Raw genomic sequence first — 20623 nt, forward strand, 5'->3', positions numbered from 1 at the left:
AACTGCACTTAAACGAACATGGACGAGGGTCCGGCCCATGGCAACTGCGGGGCGCGCGGTAAAGTGTCACGTGGGGCGTGCGGGACCACGAGGTACGAGGCCTGACGTACCGGGCGTGTGGGCGTTATCTATTTCGCCCACACGCACGCGTGTAAGAGGGACCGGGAGGAAAAAAAGAGGCGTGTGGGCGCTAGTTGTTTTGCCCACACACAGACGTGTGGGATGGTCCTCTTAGGCACCACACAGAACGTGTGGGCAGATTCCTTAACGCCCACACGTGTGGCAGTTATTGGTGTCCTTTGAATAAAAGAATCTACGAAAAAAGGAAAAAAAAACACCCAGGTTGCGACAAGTGACTCACTGCATGTGCATCTTTTGTCGTAGCCTCGGAAGATGGTGTGATCTTTACCAGAAGTACTTTTTTTTTTATAAAAACAAGAAGTACTCCTTGGGTAGTGATTTTGGGATTTCGGGCTTCTTTTGTGGTGTGGGCCTTAAAACACTCGGGACGACGTTCTTTCGTCCGTTGTTGTTGGTTGGTCTGAAGCAGGCCCAAGAGGCCGGGCGGCCAGCCCATCCGAGTCCGTCCACCAAGAAGAGCTACAAAAGGCAGCGGCTCTCGGCTGCCACAACCCAGACGAGGCCCCGGATCGATCGAGGAAGCAAGCGACTGCACCCAAACCCTAGCCGACGCCTCCTCCTCCTGGTGCCATGGCGCTGCGCTCTCCCTCCAGCACTTCGCGGCGGAATCTGGGACCCCGTTATTCGCCGCCGGCGGACTCTCTGCCTCCCACCTCTCAGGTACCTAATTCCGCCCCCGTTCATTCGATCCACCTACTATGCCTGCAATTCGCTGCCGGACTGCCTTGTTCTGACTTTTATCACCAAATTAACCCCATTAAACGGTTTTTATGCTAGTAACAAATCAAATTATATGATGCGCCCTGACCTTTTTCCCAGACAGTAACAAAGATATAAATTTGCCTAATAATGGTGAATATTGCCACTGAAATGTGTACAATGAGTGCCGGATTGCAGAGTCTATCTTTGATTTATGTGCTAAATTTGTTACTTTTGCTTGAAAAAGTGGTGATAATTACTCAGTGGTTGGGCTTGGCCCCTGGCCCCGCTCGCACATTGACTACAATGTGGATTTGATGAACCCCTTTTATATGGACATAAATCTAAGATGAAAAATTTGGTACTTTTGCGGAGCAGTTTGAAAAATTTGGTGCTTTTGCAGAGTAGAGTAGTTTTTACTGAAGCAATCTGTAGTGGTTGGGCTCGGCCCTGGCCCCGCTCGCACATTGATTACACAGCAGATATGATGAACCGTTAATTCCATGATATGTGGGTGTTTGATTTACTTTGAGTGAAGAAGAGTATGCCATCCTTACGTTTTAGTTTCCCTTAGTGACTTTTTGTGGTTCTTCTGCTGTACTGTTGTTAACCCATTTCCCAAACCCACTCTAGTAGTATAAATTTGATTGCTTTAGACATACTGGTGACCAATCTTCTGAAAGTTTGATAGTATGGATTCTAGAAGGACTACTGTTAGCCAGTTGCAGCCATGCATGTTCTGTCGTTAGCATCCACTAACATGCATGAATAGCTGCTTTAACTCATGTATCACTATCAAACGGTTTATATACCAACAAATTATATGATGCGCCTTAGCCCTTTCCCCAGACAATAACAAAGATATACTCCCTCCGTTCCCAAATGTAAGTCTTTTTAGAGATTCCAACTAGTGACTACATACGGAGTAAAATGAGTGAATCTATACTCTAAAATATGTCTACATACATCGTATGTTGTAGTCCATTTGAAATGTCTAAAAAGACTTATATTTAGGAACGGAGGGAGTATGTTTGATGCAATTTTCTAGTTCCCTTGTTAGGAGATGGTTTCTGTAGGGGTTTTGATGCAATTACCTTTAAAGACCTTTGTTCCATCTTTCTGTTTTATTTTAACTTAGTGACATTTTGTGTTTCTCGAAATATAACTTTAACCTATTTTATAGCTTCTATATTAATGATGTTCTAAGTTGTACTGTTAAATCATTTATGAAAACAAGTACTGTAATATAAACTTCATGTACTCAATCTTGATAGCTTCTAGGCATACAAGTGGTCAAACTTTTGAAAGTTTGATAGCATGGATTCTGAAAGGACAATGTTGGCCAATTGCAAGCCATGCTCTCTCGGTTGCATCCACTAACATACATGAATAGCTGTTTTAGAATATATGCATTACCGTCTCAACTTTATTTCTGTAATTAACCCTAGCAGGCTGGATCCGGCAATGGAGCTAGAGCTGGTGTTGCTATGAAGGTGAAGGAGGCTGAACATATGTTGGCAAATTTAGAAGAAGAGGGAGTGGAGATAGATGGCAACATAGCTAGTATTATTAATGATGAGATAGCTAGAATTAAAGCTGAAGCTGAGAGGTAAATAATTGGAAGCTACAACTTATTTGATTTGCACTCAAATGAAACAATCCTAATATGCACATCCTTTTGATAGGGAGAAGATTATCAATGTGCTGACAAGGAACGGGCGGATGGTACTGCTCACTATTGCATCTGCTGCTGCTGGTTTCTTCCTGGGAGGGGAATGTTACGAACGGGCCCTCTATGCGCAACTGGCCATGATTTTTGGTGAACCATAGCGTAGGGCTTGCAGGTCCACTCTGCTTATGGTATGTAAAACCAAGCAGGTAGTCTTGGTAAAACATTGTTACCTAACTATGGTATGGAAAACCTGTTTATGTTGTCTAATAATTGTTGTGCTATATACTGTGGATTTTGGCAAGTAATGATGTAACTCTTACTGTTTTTTTTGTTCGCGGGAAAACTTTCAATCTATTCATCTTCAATCATGGCAGTATAACAAACACTAGAAATAAAAATTACATCCAGATCCGTAGACCATCTAGAGATGACTACAAGCACTGAGCGAGCCGAAGGCGCGCCGCCGTCATCGCCCCTCCATCGTCGGAGTCGGGCACAACTTGTTGTAGTAGACAGTCGGAAAGTTATCATGCTAAGGTCCCATAGGACCAGCACCCCAGAACAGCAACCGCCGCCGATGAAGAATAACGTAGACCGGAAGGATCCGAACCGAAGACACACGAACGTAGACGAACAACGACGAGATCCGAGCAAATCCACCAAAGATAGATCTGCCGGAGACACACCTCTATAAGCCCACCAACGATGCTAAACGCACCGTCGAAACGGGGGCTAGGCGGGGAGACCTTTATTCCATCTTCAGGGAGCCGCCGCCGTCTCGCCTTCCTGAGCAGGACACAAACCCTAATAAAATTGAAAAAATGACTAAAAACAGAGCCCTCCCGCCGGCCCTTGCCAGGATCCACCGTGCCTCCACGGCCCTAGGGCCACCAGAGACGAGGCGGACCTGCGCTGGCGCCGGCGAGAGGCACGAACCCTAAGCTGCATGGAGCAGGTGCTTTGTTAAGTACGGCATGTTAATTAGTGTTTGGTAATTGAATCTGGTCTGCGTGGTGATTATCTATGGATTATCTGTTGTGATAATTTATAGAATAATTCATGGTATGACACTGAATCGAATGGTGATTTAGTATTTCGCTTCACTCGCATAGACTGCTTGCAGAAATCATAAATTGTTACTGTTGTCATATATTGGAATCTCCGCTCTCAAAAAAGAAAAAGAACCGGCTTTGGCAAATCAGCTAACCGAGTTGCAAGTTGTTACTTTCCTCTTTTTTTTAAGCATCTGGAGCCGCGCCCCCAACAAGCCCCCCCCCTCCTCCCCCCGCCCAAGGCCCTTTTTTATTGTTGGCGCAGAAAAATTGACCCAGTCGCGCCCCCAGAAGCCCACTTTTCGCCTGTTAGGTCCGAATTTGGAGCCGGCGGACCAAGGTCGAACCCTGCGCGCTGGGGGGCGCCCGGGGGCACCGGTGGAAACGGTTGTTGGCACGAAAACAAGCGGACCGGCCAAGTCAGCGACTCAGCGCCTTCGTCGTACGCATCGCCTCGGTTCCCGCTGGAATCAATGCGAAGGCTGCCGCGCCAGTCAGCCTTTCATTGATGCCTCACGTGGGGCGCAGTGAAGTCGCGACGACGTGCGTCCCGCCCGCTCCCGCCATGCGTACACACGGCGGCCGCCCTCTCACCGCCCACCCACGGCTATAAATGCAGCCCCTCCCTCGCCCGTGAACACACACTCCCTCGCCACAAAACCCTCTCCCCCTCTCTCGCCGACACCCCTCTCGACCTCTCACCGCCGACGCGCGTCACTCCTCTCTCTCCCCCGCCGACGACAATGGCCGAGCTCTACCCAGGCGACGGTGCGGCGGCCAACGGCTTCGGCTGCTGCCACCTGCACGAGGACGAGGCACGCCTCCTCTACGAAGCCGACTACCCAGCGCCGCCGGATATGCGGGTGCCGGGCTCGTGGAGGCTGAGCGCCGCCGGCGTCCCGGTGCCTCCAACGCCCACCGGCGCTGATCGTGTTGGGGAACGTAGTAATTTCAAAAATTTCCTACGCACACGCAAGATCATGGTGATGCATAGCAACGAGAGGGGAGAGTGTTGTCCACGTACCCTAGTAGACCGAAAGCGGAAGCGTTAACACAACGCGGTTGATGTAGTCATACGTCTTCACGATCCGACCGATCAAGTACCGAACACACGGCACCTCCGAGTTCAGCACACGTTCAGCTCGATGACGTCCCTCGAACTCCGATCCAGCCGAGTGTTGAGGGAGAGTTTCGTCAGCACGACGGCGTGGTGACGATGATGATGTTCTACCGACGCAGGGCTTCGCCTAAGCACCGCTACGATATTATCGAGGTGTAATATGGTGGAGGGGGGGGGGCACCGCACATGGCTAAGAGATCAATAGATCAATTGTTGTGTCTATGGGGTGCCCCCTTGCCCCCGTATATAAAGGAGCAAGGGGGGAGGCGGCCGGCCTAGGAGGAGGGCGCGCCAAGGGGGGAGTCCTACTCCCACCGGGAGTAGGACTCCTCCTTCCCTTGTTGGAGTAGGAGAAGGGAAGGGAGAAGAAGAAGGAAGGAAGGGGGCGCCCCCCCCCCTCCCTAGTCCAATTCGGACTAGTCCAATGGGAGGGGTGCGGCCACCCTTTGGGGCCTTTCTCTCCTTTCCCGTATGGCCCATTAAGGCCCAATACGAATTCCCGTAACTCTCCGGTACTCCGAAAAATACCCGAATCACTCGGAACCTTTCCGATGTCCGAATATAGTCGTCCAATATATCGATCTTTACGTCTCGACCATTTCGAGACTCCTCGTCATGTCCCCGATCTCATCCGGGACTCCGAACTCCTTCGGTACATCAAAACTCATAAACTCATAATAAAATTGTCATCGTAACGTTAAGCGTGCGGACCCTACGGGTTCGAGAACTATGTAGACATGACCGAGACACGTCTCCGGTCAATAACCAATAGCGGAACCTGGATGCTCATATTGGCTCCCACATATTCTACGAAGATCTTTATCGGTCAAACCGCATAACAACATACGTTGTTCCCTTTGTCATCGGTATGTTACTTGCTCGAGATTCGATCGTCGGTATCTTAATACCTAGTTTAATCTCGTTACCGGCAAGTCTCTTTACTCGTTCCGTAATACATCATCTCGCAACAAACTCATTAGTTGCAATGCTTGCAAGGCTTAAGTGATGTGCATTACCGAGAGGGCCCAGAGATACCTCTCCGACAATCGGAGTGACAAATCCCAATCTTGAAATACGCCAACCCAACAAGTACCTTCGGAGACACCTGTAGAGCACCTTTATAATCACCCAGTTACGTTGTGACGTTTGGTAGCACACAAAGTGTTCCTCCGGTAAACGGGAGTTGCATAATCTCATAGTCATAGGAACATGTATAAGTCATGAAGAAAGCAATAGCAACATACTAAACGATCGAGTGCTAAGCTAACGGAATGGGTCAAGTCAATCACATCATTCTCCTAATGATGTGATCCCATTAATCAAATGACAACTCATGTCTATGGCTAGGAAACATAACCATCTTTGATCAACGAGCTAGTCAAGTAGAGGCATACTAGTGACACTCTGTTTGTCTATGTATTCACACATGTATCATGTTTCCGGTTAATACAATTCTAGCATGAATAATAAACATTTATCATGATATAAGGAAATAAATAATAACTTTATTATTGCCTCTAGGGCATATTTCCTTCAGTCTCCCACTTGCACTAGAGTCAATAATCTAGTTCACATCGCCATGTGATTTAACATCAATAGTTCACATCACCATGTGATTAACACCCATAGTTCACATCGTCATGTGACCAACACCCAAAGGGTTTACTAGAGTCAGTAATCTAGTTCACATCGCTATGTGATTAACACCCAAAGAGTACTAAGGTGTGATCATGTTTTGCTTGTGAGATAATTTTAGTCAACGGGTATGTCACATTCAGATTCGTAAGTATTTTGCAAATTTCTATGTCTACAATGCTCTGCACGGAGCTACTCTAGCTAATTGCTCCCACTTTTCAATATGTATCTAGACCGAGACTTAGAGTCATCTAGATTAGTGTCAAAACTTGCATCGACATAACCCTTTACGACGAACCTTTTGTCACTTCCATAATCGAGAAACATATCCTTATTCCACTAAGGATAATTTTGACCGCTGTCCAGTGATCTACTCCTAGATCACTATTGTACTCCCTTGCCAAAATCAGTGTAGGGTATACAATAGATGTTGTGCACAGCATGGCATACTTTATAGAACCTATGGCCGAGGCATAGGGAATGACTTTCATTCTCTTTCTATCTTCTGCCGTGGTCGGGCTTTGAGTCTTACTCAATTTCATACCTTGTAATACAGGTAAGAACTCTTTCTTTGACTGTTCCATTTTGAACTACTTCAAAATCTTGTCAAGGTATGTACTCATTGAAAAAACTTATCAAGCGTTTTGATCTATCTCTATAGATCTTGATGCTCAATATGTAAGCAGCTTCACCGAGGTCTTTCTTTGAAAAACTCCTTTTAAACACTCCTTTATGCTTTGCAGAATAATTCTACATTGTTTCCGATCAACAATATGTCATTCACATATACTTATCAGAAATGTTGTAGTGCTCCCACTCACTTTCTTGTAAATATAGGCTTCACCGCAAGTCTGTATAAAACTATATCCTTTGATCAACTTATCAAAGCGTATGTTCCAACTCCGAGATACTTGCACCAGTCCATAGATGGATCACTGGAGCTTGCATATTTTGTTAGCACCTTTAGGATTGACAACACCTTCTGGTTGCATCATATACAACTCTTCTTTAATAAATTCATTAAGGAATGCAGTTTTGTTTATCCATTTGCCAGATTTCATAAAATGCGGCAATTGCTAACATGATTCGGACAGACTTAAGCATAGATACGAGTGAGAAACTCTCATCGTAATCAACACCTTAAACTTGTCGAAAACCTTTTGCGACAATTCTAGCTTTGTAGATAGTAACACTACTATCAGCGTCCGTCTTCCTCTTGAAGATCCATTTAATCTCAATGGCTCGCCGATCATTGGGCAAGTCAATCAAAGTCCATACTTTGTTCTCATACATGGATCTCATCTCAGATTTCATGGCCTCAAGCCATTTTGCGAAATCTGGGCTCACCATCGCTTCTTCATAGTTCATAGGTTCGTCATGGTCTAGTAACATAACCTCCAGAACAGGATTACCGTACCACTCTGGAGCGGATCTTACTCTGGTTGACCTACGAGGTTCAGTAATAACTTGATCTGAAGTTCCATGATCATCATCATTAACTTCCTCACTAATTGGTATAGGCGTCACAGAAACTGGTTTCTGCGATGAACTACTTTCTAATAAGGGAGCAGGTACAATTACCTCATCAAGTTCTACTTTCCTCCCACTCACTTCTTTCGAGAGAAACTCCTCCTCTAGAATGGATACATACTTAGCAACGAATGTCTTGCCTTCGGATCTGTGATAGAAGGTGTACCCAACTGTCTCCTTTGGGTATCCTATGAAGACACATTTCTCCGATTTGGGTTTGAGCTTATCAGGATGAAACTTTTTCACATAAGCATCGCAACCCCAAACTTTAAGAAACGACAACTTTGGTTTCTTGCCAAACCACAGTTCATAAGATGTCGTCTCAACGGATTTAGATGGTACCCTATTTAACGTGAATGTAGCTATCTCTAATGCATAACCCCAAAACGATAGTGGTAGATCGGTAAGAGACATCATATATTGCACCATATCTAATAAAGTACGGTTACGATGTTCGGACACACCATTACACTGTCGTGTTCCAGGTGGCGTGAGTAGTGAAACTATTTCACATTATTTTTACTGAAGGCCAAACTCGTAACTCAAATACTCTTCTCCACGATCAGATCGTAGAAACTTTATTTTCTTGTTACGATGATTTTCCACTTCACTCTGAAATTATATGAACTTTTCAAATGTTTCAGACTTCTGTTTCATTAAGTAGATATACCCATATCTGCTCAAATCATCTGTGAAGGTCAGAAATTAATGATACCTGCTACGAGCCTCAATATTCATCAGACCACATACATCTGTATGTATGATTTCCAAAAAAATCTGTTCCTCTCTCCATAGTTCCGGAGAACGGCGTATTAGTCATCTTGCCCATGAGGCACGGTTCGCAAGCATCAAGTGATTCATAATCAAGTGATTCCAAAATCCCATCAGTATGGAGTTTCTTCATGCGCTTTACACCAATATGACCTAAACGGCAGTGCCACAAATAAGTTGCACTATCATTATTTACTTTGCATCTTTTGGCTTCATTATTATGAATATGTGTATCACTACGATCGAGATCCAACAAACCATTTTATTGGGTGTATGACCATAGAAGGTTTTATTCATGTAAACAGAACAACAATTATTCTCTAATTTAAATGAATAACCGTATTGCAACAAACATGATCAAATCATATTCATGCTCAACGCAAACACCAAATAACACTTATTTAGGTTCAACACTAATCCCGAAAGTATAGGGAGTGTGTGATGATGATCATATCAATCTTGGAACCACTTCCAATACACATCGTCACTTCATCTTTAACTAGTTTATGTTCATGCAACTCCCGTTTCGAGTTACTACTCTTTAGCAACTAAACCAGTATCAAATACTGAGGGGTTGCTATAAACACTAGTAAGTACACATCAATAACATGTATATTCAATATACCTTTGTTCACTTTGCCATCCTTCTTATCCACCAAATACTTGGGGCAGTTCCGCTTCCAGTGACCAGTCCCTTTGCAGTAGAAGCACTTAGTCTCAGGCTTAGGTACAGACTTGGGCTTTTTCACTTGAGCAGCAACTTGCTTGCCGTTCTTTTTGAAGTTCCCCTTCTATCCCTTTGCCCTTTTCTTGAAACTAGTGGTCTTGTTAACCATCAACACTTGATGCTCTTTCTTGATTTCTACCTTCGTCGATTTCAGCATCGCGAAGAGCTCGGGAATTACTTTCGTCATCCCTTACATACTATAGTTCATCACGAAGTTCTACTAACTTTGGTGATGGTGACTAGAGAATTCTGTCAATCACTATTTTATCTGGAAGATTAACTCCCACTTGATTCAAACTATTGTAGTACCCAGACAATCTGAGCACATGCTCACTGCTTGAGCTATTCTCCTCCATCTTTTAGCTATAGAACTTGTTGGAGACTTCATATCTCTCAACTCGGGCATTTGCTTGAAATATTAACTTCAACTCCTGGAACATCTCATATGGTCCATGACGTTCAAAATGTCTTTGAAGTCCCGATTCTAAGCCGTTAAGCATGGTGCACTAAACTATCAAGTAGTCATCATATTGAGCTAGCCAAACGTTCATAACGTTTGCATCTGCTCCTGCAATAGGTCTGTCACCTAGCGGTGCTTCAAGGACATAATTCTTCTGTGCAGCAATGAGGATAATCTCAGATCATGGATCCAATCCGCATCTTTGCTACTAACATCTTTCAACATAATTTTTCTCTAGGAACATATCAAAAATAAACACAGGGAAGCAACAACGCGAGCTATTGATCTACAACATAATTTGCAAAATACTATCAGACTAAGTTCATGATAAATTTAAGTTCAATTAATCATATTACTTAAGAACTCCCACTTAGATAGACGTCCCTCTGATCCTCTAAGTGATCACGTGATCCATATCAACTAAACCATGTCCGATCATCACGTGAGATGGAGTAGTTTCAATGGTGAACATCACTATGTTGATCATATCTACTATATGATTCACGCTCGACCTTTCGGTCTCCGTGTTCCGAGGCCATATCTGTTATATGCTAGGCTCGTCAAGTTTAACCTGAGTATTCCGCGTGTGCAACTGTTTTGCACCCGTTGTATTTGAACGTAGAGCCTATCACACCCGATCATCACATGGTGCCTCAGCATGAAGAACATTCGCAACGGTGCATACTCAGGGAGAACACTTATACTTTGATAATTTAGTGAGGGATCATCTTATAATGCTACCGTCAATCAAAGCAAGATAAGATGCATAAAAGATGAACATCACATGCAATCAATATAAGTGATATGATATGGCCATCATCATCTTGTGCCTGTGATCTCCATCTCCGAAGCACCGTCATGATCACCATCGTCACCGGCGCGACACCTTGATCTCCATCGTAGCATCGTTGTCGTCTCGCCAATCTTATGCTTCTACGACTATCGCTACCACTTAGTGATAAAGTAAAGCATTACAGGGCGATTGCATTGCATACAATAAAGCGACAACCATATGGCTCCTGCCAGTTGCCGATAACTCGGTTACAAAACATGATCATCTCATACAATAAATTTAGCATCATGCTTTGACCATATCACATCACAACATGCCTTGCAAAAACAAGTTAGACGTCCTCTACTTTGTTGTTGCAAGTTTTACGTGGCTGCTACGGGCTTAACAAGAAACGTTCTTACCTACGCATCAAAACCACAACGATAGTTTGTCAAGTTGGTGCCGTTTTAACCTTCGCAAGAACCGGGCGTAGCCACACTCGGTTCAACTAAAGTGAGAGAGACAGACACCCGCCAGTCACCTTTAAGCAAAGAGTGCTCGCAACGGTGAAACCGGTCTCGCGTAAGCATACACGTAATGTTGGTCCGGGCCGCTTCATCTCACAATATCGCTGAACCAAAGTATGACATGCTGGTAAGCAGTATGACTTATATCGCCCACAACTCACTTGTGTTCTACTCGTGCATAACATCAACGCATAAAACCAGGCTCGGATACCACTGTTGGGGAACGTAGTAATTTCAAAAATTTCCTACGCACACGCAAGATCATGGTGATGCATAGCAACGAGAGGGGAGAGTGTTGTCCACGTACCCTCGTAGACCGAAAGCGGAAGCGTTAACACAACGCGGTTGATGTAGTCATACGTCTTCACGATCCGACCGATCAAGTACCGAACGCACGGCACCTCCGAGTTCAGCACACGTTCAGCTCGATGACGTCCCTCGAACTCCGATCCAGCCGAGTGTTGAGGGAGAGTTTCGTCAGCACGACGGCGTGGTGACGATGATGATGTTCTACCGACGCAGGGCTTCGCCTAAGCACTGCTACGATATTATCGAGGTGTAATATGGTGGAGGGGGGGCACCGCACACGGCTAAGAGATCAATAGATCAATTGTTGTGTCTATGGGGTGCCCCCTTGCCCCCGTATATAAAGGAGCAAGGGAGGAGGAGGCCGGCCCTAGGAGGGGGCGCACCAAGGGGGAGTCCTACTCCCACCGGGAGTAGGACTCCTCCTTTCCTTGTTGGAGTAGGAGAAGGGAAGGGAGAAGGAGAAGGAAGGAAGGGGGCGCCCCCCCTCCCTAGTCCAATTCGGACTAGTCCATGGGGAGGGGTGCGGCCACCCTTTGGGGCCTTTCTCTCCTTTCCCGTATGGCCCATTAAGGCCCAATACGAATTCCCGTAACTCTCCGGTACTCCGAAAAATACCCGAATCACTCGGAACCTTTCCGATGTCCGAATATAGTCGTCCAATATATCGATCTTTATATCTCGACCATTTCGAGACTCCTCGTCATGTCCCCGATCTCATCCGGGACTCCGAACTCCTTCGGTACATCAAAACTCATAAACTCATAATAAAACTGTCATCGTAACGTTACGTGTGCGGACCCTACGGGTTCGAGAACTATGTAGACATGACCGAGACACGTCTCCGGTCAATAACCAATAGCGGAACCTGGATGCTCATATTGGCTCCCACATATTCTACGAAGATCTTTATCGGTCAAACCGCATAACAACATACGTTGTTCCCTTTGTCATCGGTATGTTACTTGCTCGAGATTCGATCGTCGGTATCTTAATACCTAGTTCAATCTCGTTACCGGCAAGTCTCTTTACTCGTTCCGTAATACATCATCTCGCAACAAACTCATTAGTTGCAATGCTTGCAAGGCTTAAGTGATGTGCATTACCGAGAGGGCCCAGAGATACCTCTCCGACAATCGGAGTGACAAATCCCAATCTCGAAATACGCCAACCCAACAAGTACCTTCGGAGACACCTGTAGAGCACCTTTATAATCACCCAGTTACGTTGTGACGTTTGGTAGCACACAAAGTGTTCCTCCGGTAAACGGGAGTTGCATAATCTCATAGTCATAGGAACATGTATAAGTCATGAAGAAAGCAATAGCAACATACTAAACGATCGAGTGCTAAGCTAACGGAATGGGTCAAGTCAATCACATCATTCTCCTAATGATGTGATCCCGTTAATCAAATGACAACTCAGGTCTATGGCTAGGAAACATAACCATCTTTGATCAACGAGCTAGTCAAGTAGAGGCATACTAGTGACACTCTGTTTGTCTATGTATTCACACATGTATCATGTTTCCGGTTAATACAATTCTAGCATGAATAATAAACATTTATCATGATATAAGGAAATAAATAATAACTTTATTATTGCCTCTAGGGCATATTTCCTTCAGACCGGTGCGCCGAGATTGCGCGCATCCGGTCGTCGCTGCCGGAGCAGGCGCGGAACCAGCCGAGTTACACCCCCGACAGCAACACGCTGTGGACGGCATACTTCGACCGCCGCCACGAGGAGCCGCTCGCCTCCACCAATGGCGTCGAGCCGTGCGGCCGCCTCAACTCCGAGGGGCGGCACCAATGGTAGGGCGTCCCCGGCCGCACCCTCGAAGCCGTCCTCGAGTACATCGAGGACGGCAACACGCCGCACTTGGAGTACCTGGCGCCCCTCCTTCTCTTGCCGCCGCGGCGGCTCCTGGACGCCACGGCGAATGGAGAATGTGACCTCCTCGTCGTCGGGATCCCTTTCCTCCGGATCACCGGTGCTCTGCCCCGTCAAGCCGGAGCCGCAGGAGACGCCGCTCGGGCGTAGCACCCGTGATGGCGCCCTCGTTGATCGGCCGTGGCCCCTCTCCTCCCTCTTCCCCGCCTCGTTCGGCCGAAAACCGAGTCGGGGCTGCTCCCCGTAAAGAAGGAGCATGAGGCCATGGTCGCCGATGACGAGATCGCCCTCAAGTGGGTGCGGGAGGACTACGTCCGCGAGGGATTGGTGCGCCAGCGCCGCGCCCTCGAGGAGATCGCCACTTGGCGCCGTGGGCGCGAGGAGGGCGGCGTTGTCGTCATCCTCGACGACAGCGACGAGGAGGCGCCCGGGCCGTCCAACCCCCCACGCATCGGCGACGCTGGTCAGGGGTGCAGCAGGGGCGGCGGCGGCACGCAGGACAGCGACGACAATGATGGCGGCGGCTACACCAAGTTCTATAGGCTGCTCGGCATGTAGAAGGCGGGCGACAGCGGCGGCGTAGTAGTTCGTTTTAGTTAGTTTTTAATTATGTTTTCAGTTTTTTGTACAAATATCAATGAAATCGCCTAGTTTGGCCGAATTTGTGTTGTGTTTGGCCGAGTTTGGTTTTCAAAATAAGGCGTCTGGGGTGGCCTTGGGGCGGCGGTTGGGAAACCGACTGCCCCCACGCCGATTTTTCGCCAGCGCGCCCCCAGGCGACGCTATTTCAAGCGCCCGGGGGCCGAACGAGTGGAGATGCTCTTAAGAACTAGCAAACATGCCCGTGCGTTACAACGGGAGAATAAAACACATGCTTCTAGCACAATAAGCACAACTCAAAACCCCTTCATAGGTTCACGTTATCTATTTTAACATACCGCCTCATCCATTTTATTGCTTATCCTCATTCCTACCTTCATAAACCATGATCATGGCGTCCATCTGATCGCATTGCGTCCGAAAGTGACTAAACGATCTCGGCCATTGCCTAAACCCTAAACCAAATCACACTTGCCAATGAACCACACCATCACAAGTGAATTTCTAATAGTTTTAAAACTAATCTCGGCGAGCTAGACGTGACGTCCGCCCTCCCGCTACAACCTACACCGCCCATTGCAAAGCCCCTGCCCATCCGTTTCGAAAAGAAGAAAAAGCCTCTGCCCACTGAAAAGCCGCAACGTGTTGGAGGGCAAATGGCAACACTCTCATCTCGTCTTTTTGTTGGTAATAATAGTATATTTTTGTTCTTGTCCTGTGTGTGTTACGGATGGAGGCGGTACGGCCGGTTGCATAGACCCAGCCGCAAATAAAAGATGTACTAGCGCGAATAAGGTGGATGTCAAATATGAGAAAGTGTCAATCTAAAAAAGAGCAAATTCTGCAGGGGCTCGTATGTGTATTTTTCCTAAATACAATTGAGAATTAGTATTTGTATAATTGGGTATCAAATTAATTGATGCATGGAGCTGAAGGGTCTTGAGAACTCGGTTGCACTAGGTAGGAAATAGCATAGATGGATTATGGTCCAAAACCCAATAAAATGGATGCATGTGTGTGTGAGAGAGAGGGAGAGGGAGGGAGAGGGGGGGGGGGGGGAGAGGGCGAGGGAGAGAGTGTGTGTGTGAGGATTTAATGATAAAAAAAGATTGCCAATGCCACTTGATATGTATGCTAAATGTATTATTAACATGATTATTATATAACTCTTAAAGTTAGTGTGGCCCCATTGCAACGCTCGTGCAATTAGCTAGTTTCTATACAAGGTCCATATGCAAAATTGCACTCAGCTCCCGGGCTACATGGAGCTCGGTTTTTGGAGAATTAAAAAAAATGGTTTCACAAAATTGTGGAAAAATTACACACCTACCTATGGTTGTAAATGTTTCACCGCAGAATACATTTTTATGTGAGCTACACAAAAATAATAAAATAATGTATTTATAGCACATGTACTATTCGCTATAAAAATACGTGAATTTTTGTACACATCACATCAAAACGTATTTAATAATGAAATTTCACAAGCTTGTAGCATACATCTCTAACTACTTGTACATTTATTTTCAGATTTGTCTTAAACATAAAATGTTGACAAAAATCGGATGGGCTCCATGGAGCCCAAGAGCCAAAAAAAATTATCCCTCGTCCATATGAGCCTATATTACGTGGGCCTGGCATTGTATATCTACTACATATGATATCCTAATCCCTGCTATGTATCGATGGTTGGTTGTGATCACTTTAGGTACAACTAGCTAAACCAGCGCGGCGACACGCTGCACTTGTCGATTAATCAAGACTATTTAAGCATTAGATTGATGAATAATCACTTGCTATCTTATATAGACAGAGCAATACATAAAGAGGTTGAAGGTGGGAAATAACTAAATTTATTATGACCATGCAAATGCATGGATACAAACAGAACGGTTAACACTACACACCTCTAAGCAAATAAATCAGAAGTGTTAAAGCCCAAGTAGATAAAATAATCCAATGTTCTGGCTCTTATCTCTTGACATTGGTAACTTGCCATAATATGGAATCATTTCAGAGAGCCACTCACGTACATCAACTATAGTTTATATCAAGCATGCAAGTATTCACAGTTTTAGTTACAGAAAAGGATGAGAGCAACACTATGCACCTTCAATTTGAGAGCTTGTTCAAAAACCGTCGAAGGGAAGCTCTATTTGAGTACGGCATCTTGGCCATTGCTCTTGGCTGTAACGTGGTCACCTATGCAGGTATTGTTGAGAGGCATGTCCAGCAACACAGCTATGTCATCTAATTGCAAAATTATGCAGCAAGGGAGATACCTAATTACCTTTTCCTGATAACACAATCTTAATCAAGGTCAAAGAAAGAGAGGACATCTAATGACTAATCTTGATTGCAATTCATGTCTAGATTTACTACATTGATCTTAGAATTTAAAAGTGCAATTGTTAACCAAAGACGACATTATAGCTTTACCAAGTTGCTCATGATCGACACATACAGAGTCAGGCTATAGCGATGAATTAGGCGTGTAACTGAACCAAATTTTAGCAAAACGAATTCGTCGCGGTGGATCTTGTACCGAAATTGCTCTCTGGCCTCTCCTTCGTCGTGCTGCTCAACGTCTCTGACAACGAACACATAGAAGAAATACCCCAGCACGGGTAGATCAACACGCTGCCCGGACAGTGGCCTATGCTGCGTATCGGTGCTGCCGTGCAGCAAGCCAGCGATCGGCTGCCAAGAGCAAGCATGTCTGGCCTCTTGGATGCTGCTTCTGGCCGTGGTTGTCACCGGGCTAGCATGTGCTGCGTCGATCTGGGCAGATGCAGGGAGGAAGACACGGATACTGAGCAACCTGCAGGACAACACCGCCAAGGCGGCGCACGAACACTGATTACTGAGCGCCTGAGGCGACGCAGCCCGCGGCGCCGGCCACGGCGACTGATCGCGGACACGGCTGGGCGGCGTGCTTTCCCGCGCCTGAGATGGTTGCGTACAGGCGGGGGCTACATGACGCGACTCACGGTTGCGACTTCGGCGTCATGGAAACGACCAAGAGCCCTGGGGTGGCGAGGCCTGCAGTGTCACAGTTCCCTTCGTCCGCACTCGGGATCCACCGCCGTCGATGCGGAGGGCCATAGGGGGCGGTCGCGGCCAGAATGAAGGGGCCATAGGGTCCCGGAGTCGAGGGCCATGGCGCTGACGCTGTTTTGTTACGGGAGCGTGAGGCGGAGACGACGACACCCGACGGCCGTGTTGCAGGTCTTCGAAGCGTCCGCGGGGAAGATGACGCCACAACCTCTCATCTGCACCGCCATGTCCCTGCACCCCTTCTGCTTCTACCGGCAGAAACCGGAGGCCCGCAGCTCATCAGGTTGTGTTCATATGCTGCAAGCCTTCCAAGGATAGTCGATGCCGGTGGTGTCTGGCAACAACAGCCCAATGAAACTCACGTGCCCACACACCATTGTGGCGTTCATGACCGCCGCCATAGTCTGCAATTCTGCATGCACCTCCCTCCGGGCACCTTCTTGTGGGCGGTCTGCCATGGCACAGCCGACGACGGCACGGACGTCGTCGAGGTTGCCGACCATGATCTTCCGGAGATCGTCGACCACCGTGAAGACCATGTCGGAGGTAGCGGCGACGGAGGCCGCCGTGTCCACAAGGCACACTCCAGCGGCAATCAGGGCCTCCGCCCTAGCCAGCATGCGCGCATATGCCATCACCGCGTACCCGACGGCCTCGGTCACTGAGACTCCGCGACACCTGTGGACGTGGAGCAGGGGATGGAACGGCCAAACAAGACGGAAGATAAAGCGGGGTAGAGGAGAGCGGGTGGAGGTGACGACGGCTAGCATGAGGTCGATCGCAGCAGCCGCGAGCTTGAAGCGCAGACGGGTTGGATGGGCTACCGCTACTCCACGGCGGACCGAGGAATGGCGATGCTGGGAGTAAACAGCAGGGCAGATTTTATAGGGCTCATATGGCGGCGAAGCGGTGGTTCAGTCCGGCACGTCTTTGCTACGATCCTTCCAGAGAGATGTGGATAGATGGGAAGAAAAGTGCTAAACTTTTTACAGTACCATACAACGTGGCGGCGCCAGGTATAACCAACACATGGGAGGGAAAAAAGCTGCACCTGCCCACACCAACAATTCTGGACATGCAAATTGCATGCACATCGCAACCACCACGCCGGGGCTGCATACAAACTGCCAAAAAAGCTAGTCAGCCAAACCCATTTGATCTATGTAGTCAAATTACATACATGCACTCACACACAAACTGACAATACAACAAACGGAATGTCTCAATCTTATGTAAAATCATTGGGCACACCCAGATCCTACCCAGCCAGATCCCTCACTAAATGAGGTGTCACCTCCCCATTGGCCTCATTTTCATTGATAGAAAAAAGTCAAAAAATCTAGGTAAATCAAACCTAGCTAGGTTTAATATATTTAGAATTAATGCAAAGAGGATGTGACCGCGCTGCGAAAGACAGAGGTGAAAACATGCGTGTCTTTTTTTCGCTCCCGAGCGCGGGCGAAATTTCGGAGAGAGGCCGTGGGGTAGGATGTACGTACGTTCATTGGAGTAAAGTATAGCAGCTTCGGGTAGGACGTGGTTGCATGAGAGAGAGAATGGGTTATATATGTCGAACACGTACTATTTCACTCTCAGTCGGGGATAGGCCAAGAAAAAGGAAGCGAAGGATGATGTCTGACGAGTGACAGGAGAGGGTGGCCCGGTGGAAGATGGTTCGTTGGCTTTGTTCCTCCACCTTGTACTACCCTTGCTCTGGTGGGCCAATGGTGAGCATGAGCGGCACCGATCGACACACAAGCCAGCAGCTTTGTAGTACGCGAGGTCAATTTGCGTTTTTCCGCTTCGTATGTAGTCTGTATTTTTGTTATGGATGTAGTCCGTAATAGAATCTCTTAAAGGTCTTCGAGAATCTACAACCGGTCTTCTCAAATTCGTCGCATACGCAGGGCGGACGGCCTGGTCATAAAAAACCGACCCAAACAGGCACCACAAACCAAGGTCAAACGTCTGGGCTGACTGGCATCCTTCATATCCAGCCCAAATATAGAACGCTCGAGCGCGTCCAGCCGCGTCTGCCGACCCCGCTGTAGGTTGTAGCGGTCCCACATGCAGCGATAGAAGCTCATTCCTCTCTAATCGATGCATCCAAATTTTAGTCCCACATCACCACGCGAGATGGACGCCGACCGGCTTAAATAGCCGCGCCAGCAGATGGCGACAAGTTTCTGTGTTGTTACATAGGTCAATCAATACTCGTAGTGTGAACGAGATAGCTTGACACTAGATTGCATTTTCATCAACTGATGATTGTTCATAGTGTCAAGTTCGTCTCGTTCATGTAGGTTGATGTCACAGCCCTGGAATTGATTGTAAAGAGTTGCACTAAAGAATCTAAAGCATCCATGCATCATGTTTAATTTCAAAGGAAATTTGGATTGAGGAAATTCTCAAGCCTTGGAAACTTTTAAAAATGCAAATTAAAAATCTCTTCAAATGAGCGCAAGAAAATGTTCCTATTAAACCCTGAAAATATTGGACGAAGCAAAAACTCAAACCAATATTTTTGAAGACTTAAAAATATTTGTTTTGGGTCTTCGAATTAAATCAATAGCTATTTGAATTTGATTTATATTCATAATAAATAGTTTATGAATCCAGTAATTTTGAATTTTGTTATGTGTCTTTGCACAAGTTGAGATAATCTACATATAAATTTTCAGAATTTTATAAAATGTTTTGACTGCTCAAATCAAAACAAAACAGAAGAAATAAAATAAAACAGAAAGAAATCAAAAAACATAGAGAGAAAACTAACCTGACTTACTTGGCGGCCCAGCTAGACAGCCCAGCCCACCAGGGGTAGCGTTGTCTTCTTCCTCCTGCCAGGAGGAGAAGTAGGTGCGTTCCAGGCGCACAGCCGACCGCGCCACAACTCCTCCCTGCCTGCCTGCTATTCCTTAGCCCTGCTACCGCTACCACGGAGATGCCCAACGCCTTCTCCCTCACTCCCCCATCTCTCTGGTGCCTCCCTCCATCTCTAGTGCTTGCGCCAACAGCCACCCGAGCACACCCGCTAGCTTGCCGCTCGTCGTCTGCGTGTCCACCATAGTCCCGGGGCCAAACTGCCTTGTCCTAGAGTTCCGCTGATGAGCACTTCTTCTCCAAGACAAAGATCGAGACCCCGGACGCTTGACGACCCACAAGTATAGGGGATCAATCGTAGTCCTTTCGATAAGTAAGATTGTCGAATCCAACCAGGAGCAGAAGAAAATGACAAGCAGTTTTCAGCAAGGTATTTTCTGCAAGCACTAAAATTATTGGTAACAGATAGTTTGATAGCAAGGTAATTTGTAACGAGCAACAAGTAACAATTGTAACAAAGGTGCAGCAAGGTGGCACAATCCTTTTTATAGCAAAGGACAAGCCGAAACGGTCTCTTATAATAAGCAAGGTGTTCTCGAGGACACATAAAAATTTCATCTAGTCATTTTCATCATGTTTGTTTGATCCGCGTTCACCACTTTGATAATTTCATATGTGGATGGACCGGTGCTTGGGTGTTGTTCTTACTTGAACAAGCCTTCCACTTATGATTACCCCTCTCGCAAGCATCCGCAACCACTACTAGAATCGACGATTTTACCCATGTCCTTTACCTAGAGCTCATTAGCTTACTCAAGGGATAGAAAAGCAATGAACA

At 46.5% G+C, this 20623-nt stretch overlaps 1 protein-coding gene across 2 annotated transcripts; it reads left to right on the top strand.

The window, feature by feature from the left end:
- Window positions 1-617: 617 nt before the first annotated feature.
- Window positions 618-2817, top strand: LOC109771112 (uncharacterized). Of its 2 annotated transcripts, none has more exons than XM_020329817.4 (3): window positions 618-801; window positions 2292-2449; window positions 2526-2817. In XM_020329817.4, the coding sequence occupies exons 1-3, from the start codon at window positions 712-714 to the stop codon at window positions 2668-2670; spliced, it is 393 nt and encodes a 130-aa protein (XP_020185406.1). In that variant the 5' UTR covers window positions 618-711; the 3' UTR covers window positions 2671-2817. The 2 variants fall into 2 exon arrangements, with proteins under 2 accessions (XP_020185406.1, XP_020185404.1); XM_020329815.4 differs by having other exon boundaries at window positions 622-801; window positions 2289-2449.
- Window positions 2818-20623: the final 17806 nt, after the last annotated feature.

This window comes from Aegilops tauschii, chromosome 7 (genome assembly GCF_002575655.3).
Source record: "Aegilops tauschii subsp. strangulata cultivar AL8/78 chromosome 7, Aet v6.0, whole genome shotgun sequence".
Lineage (NCBI taxonomy): Eukaryota > Viridiplantae > Streptophyta > Magnoliopsida > Poales > Poaceae > Aegilops > Aegilops tauschii.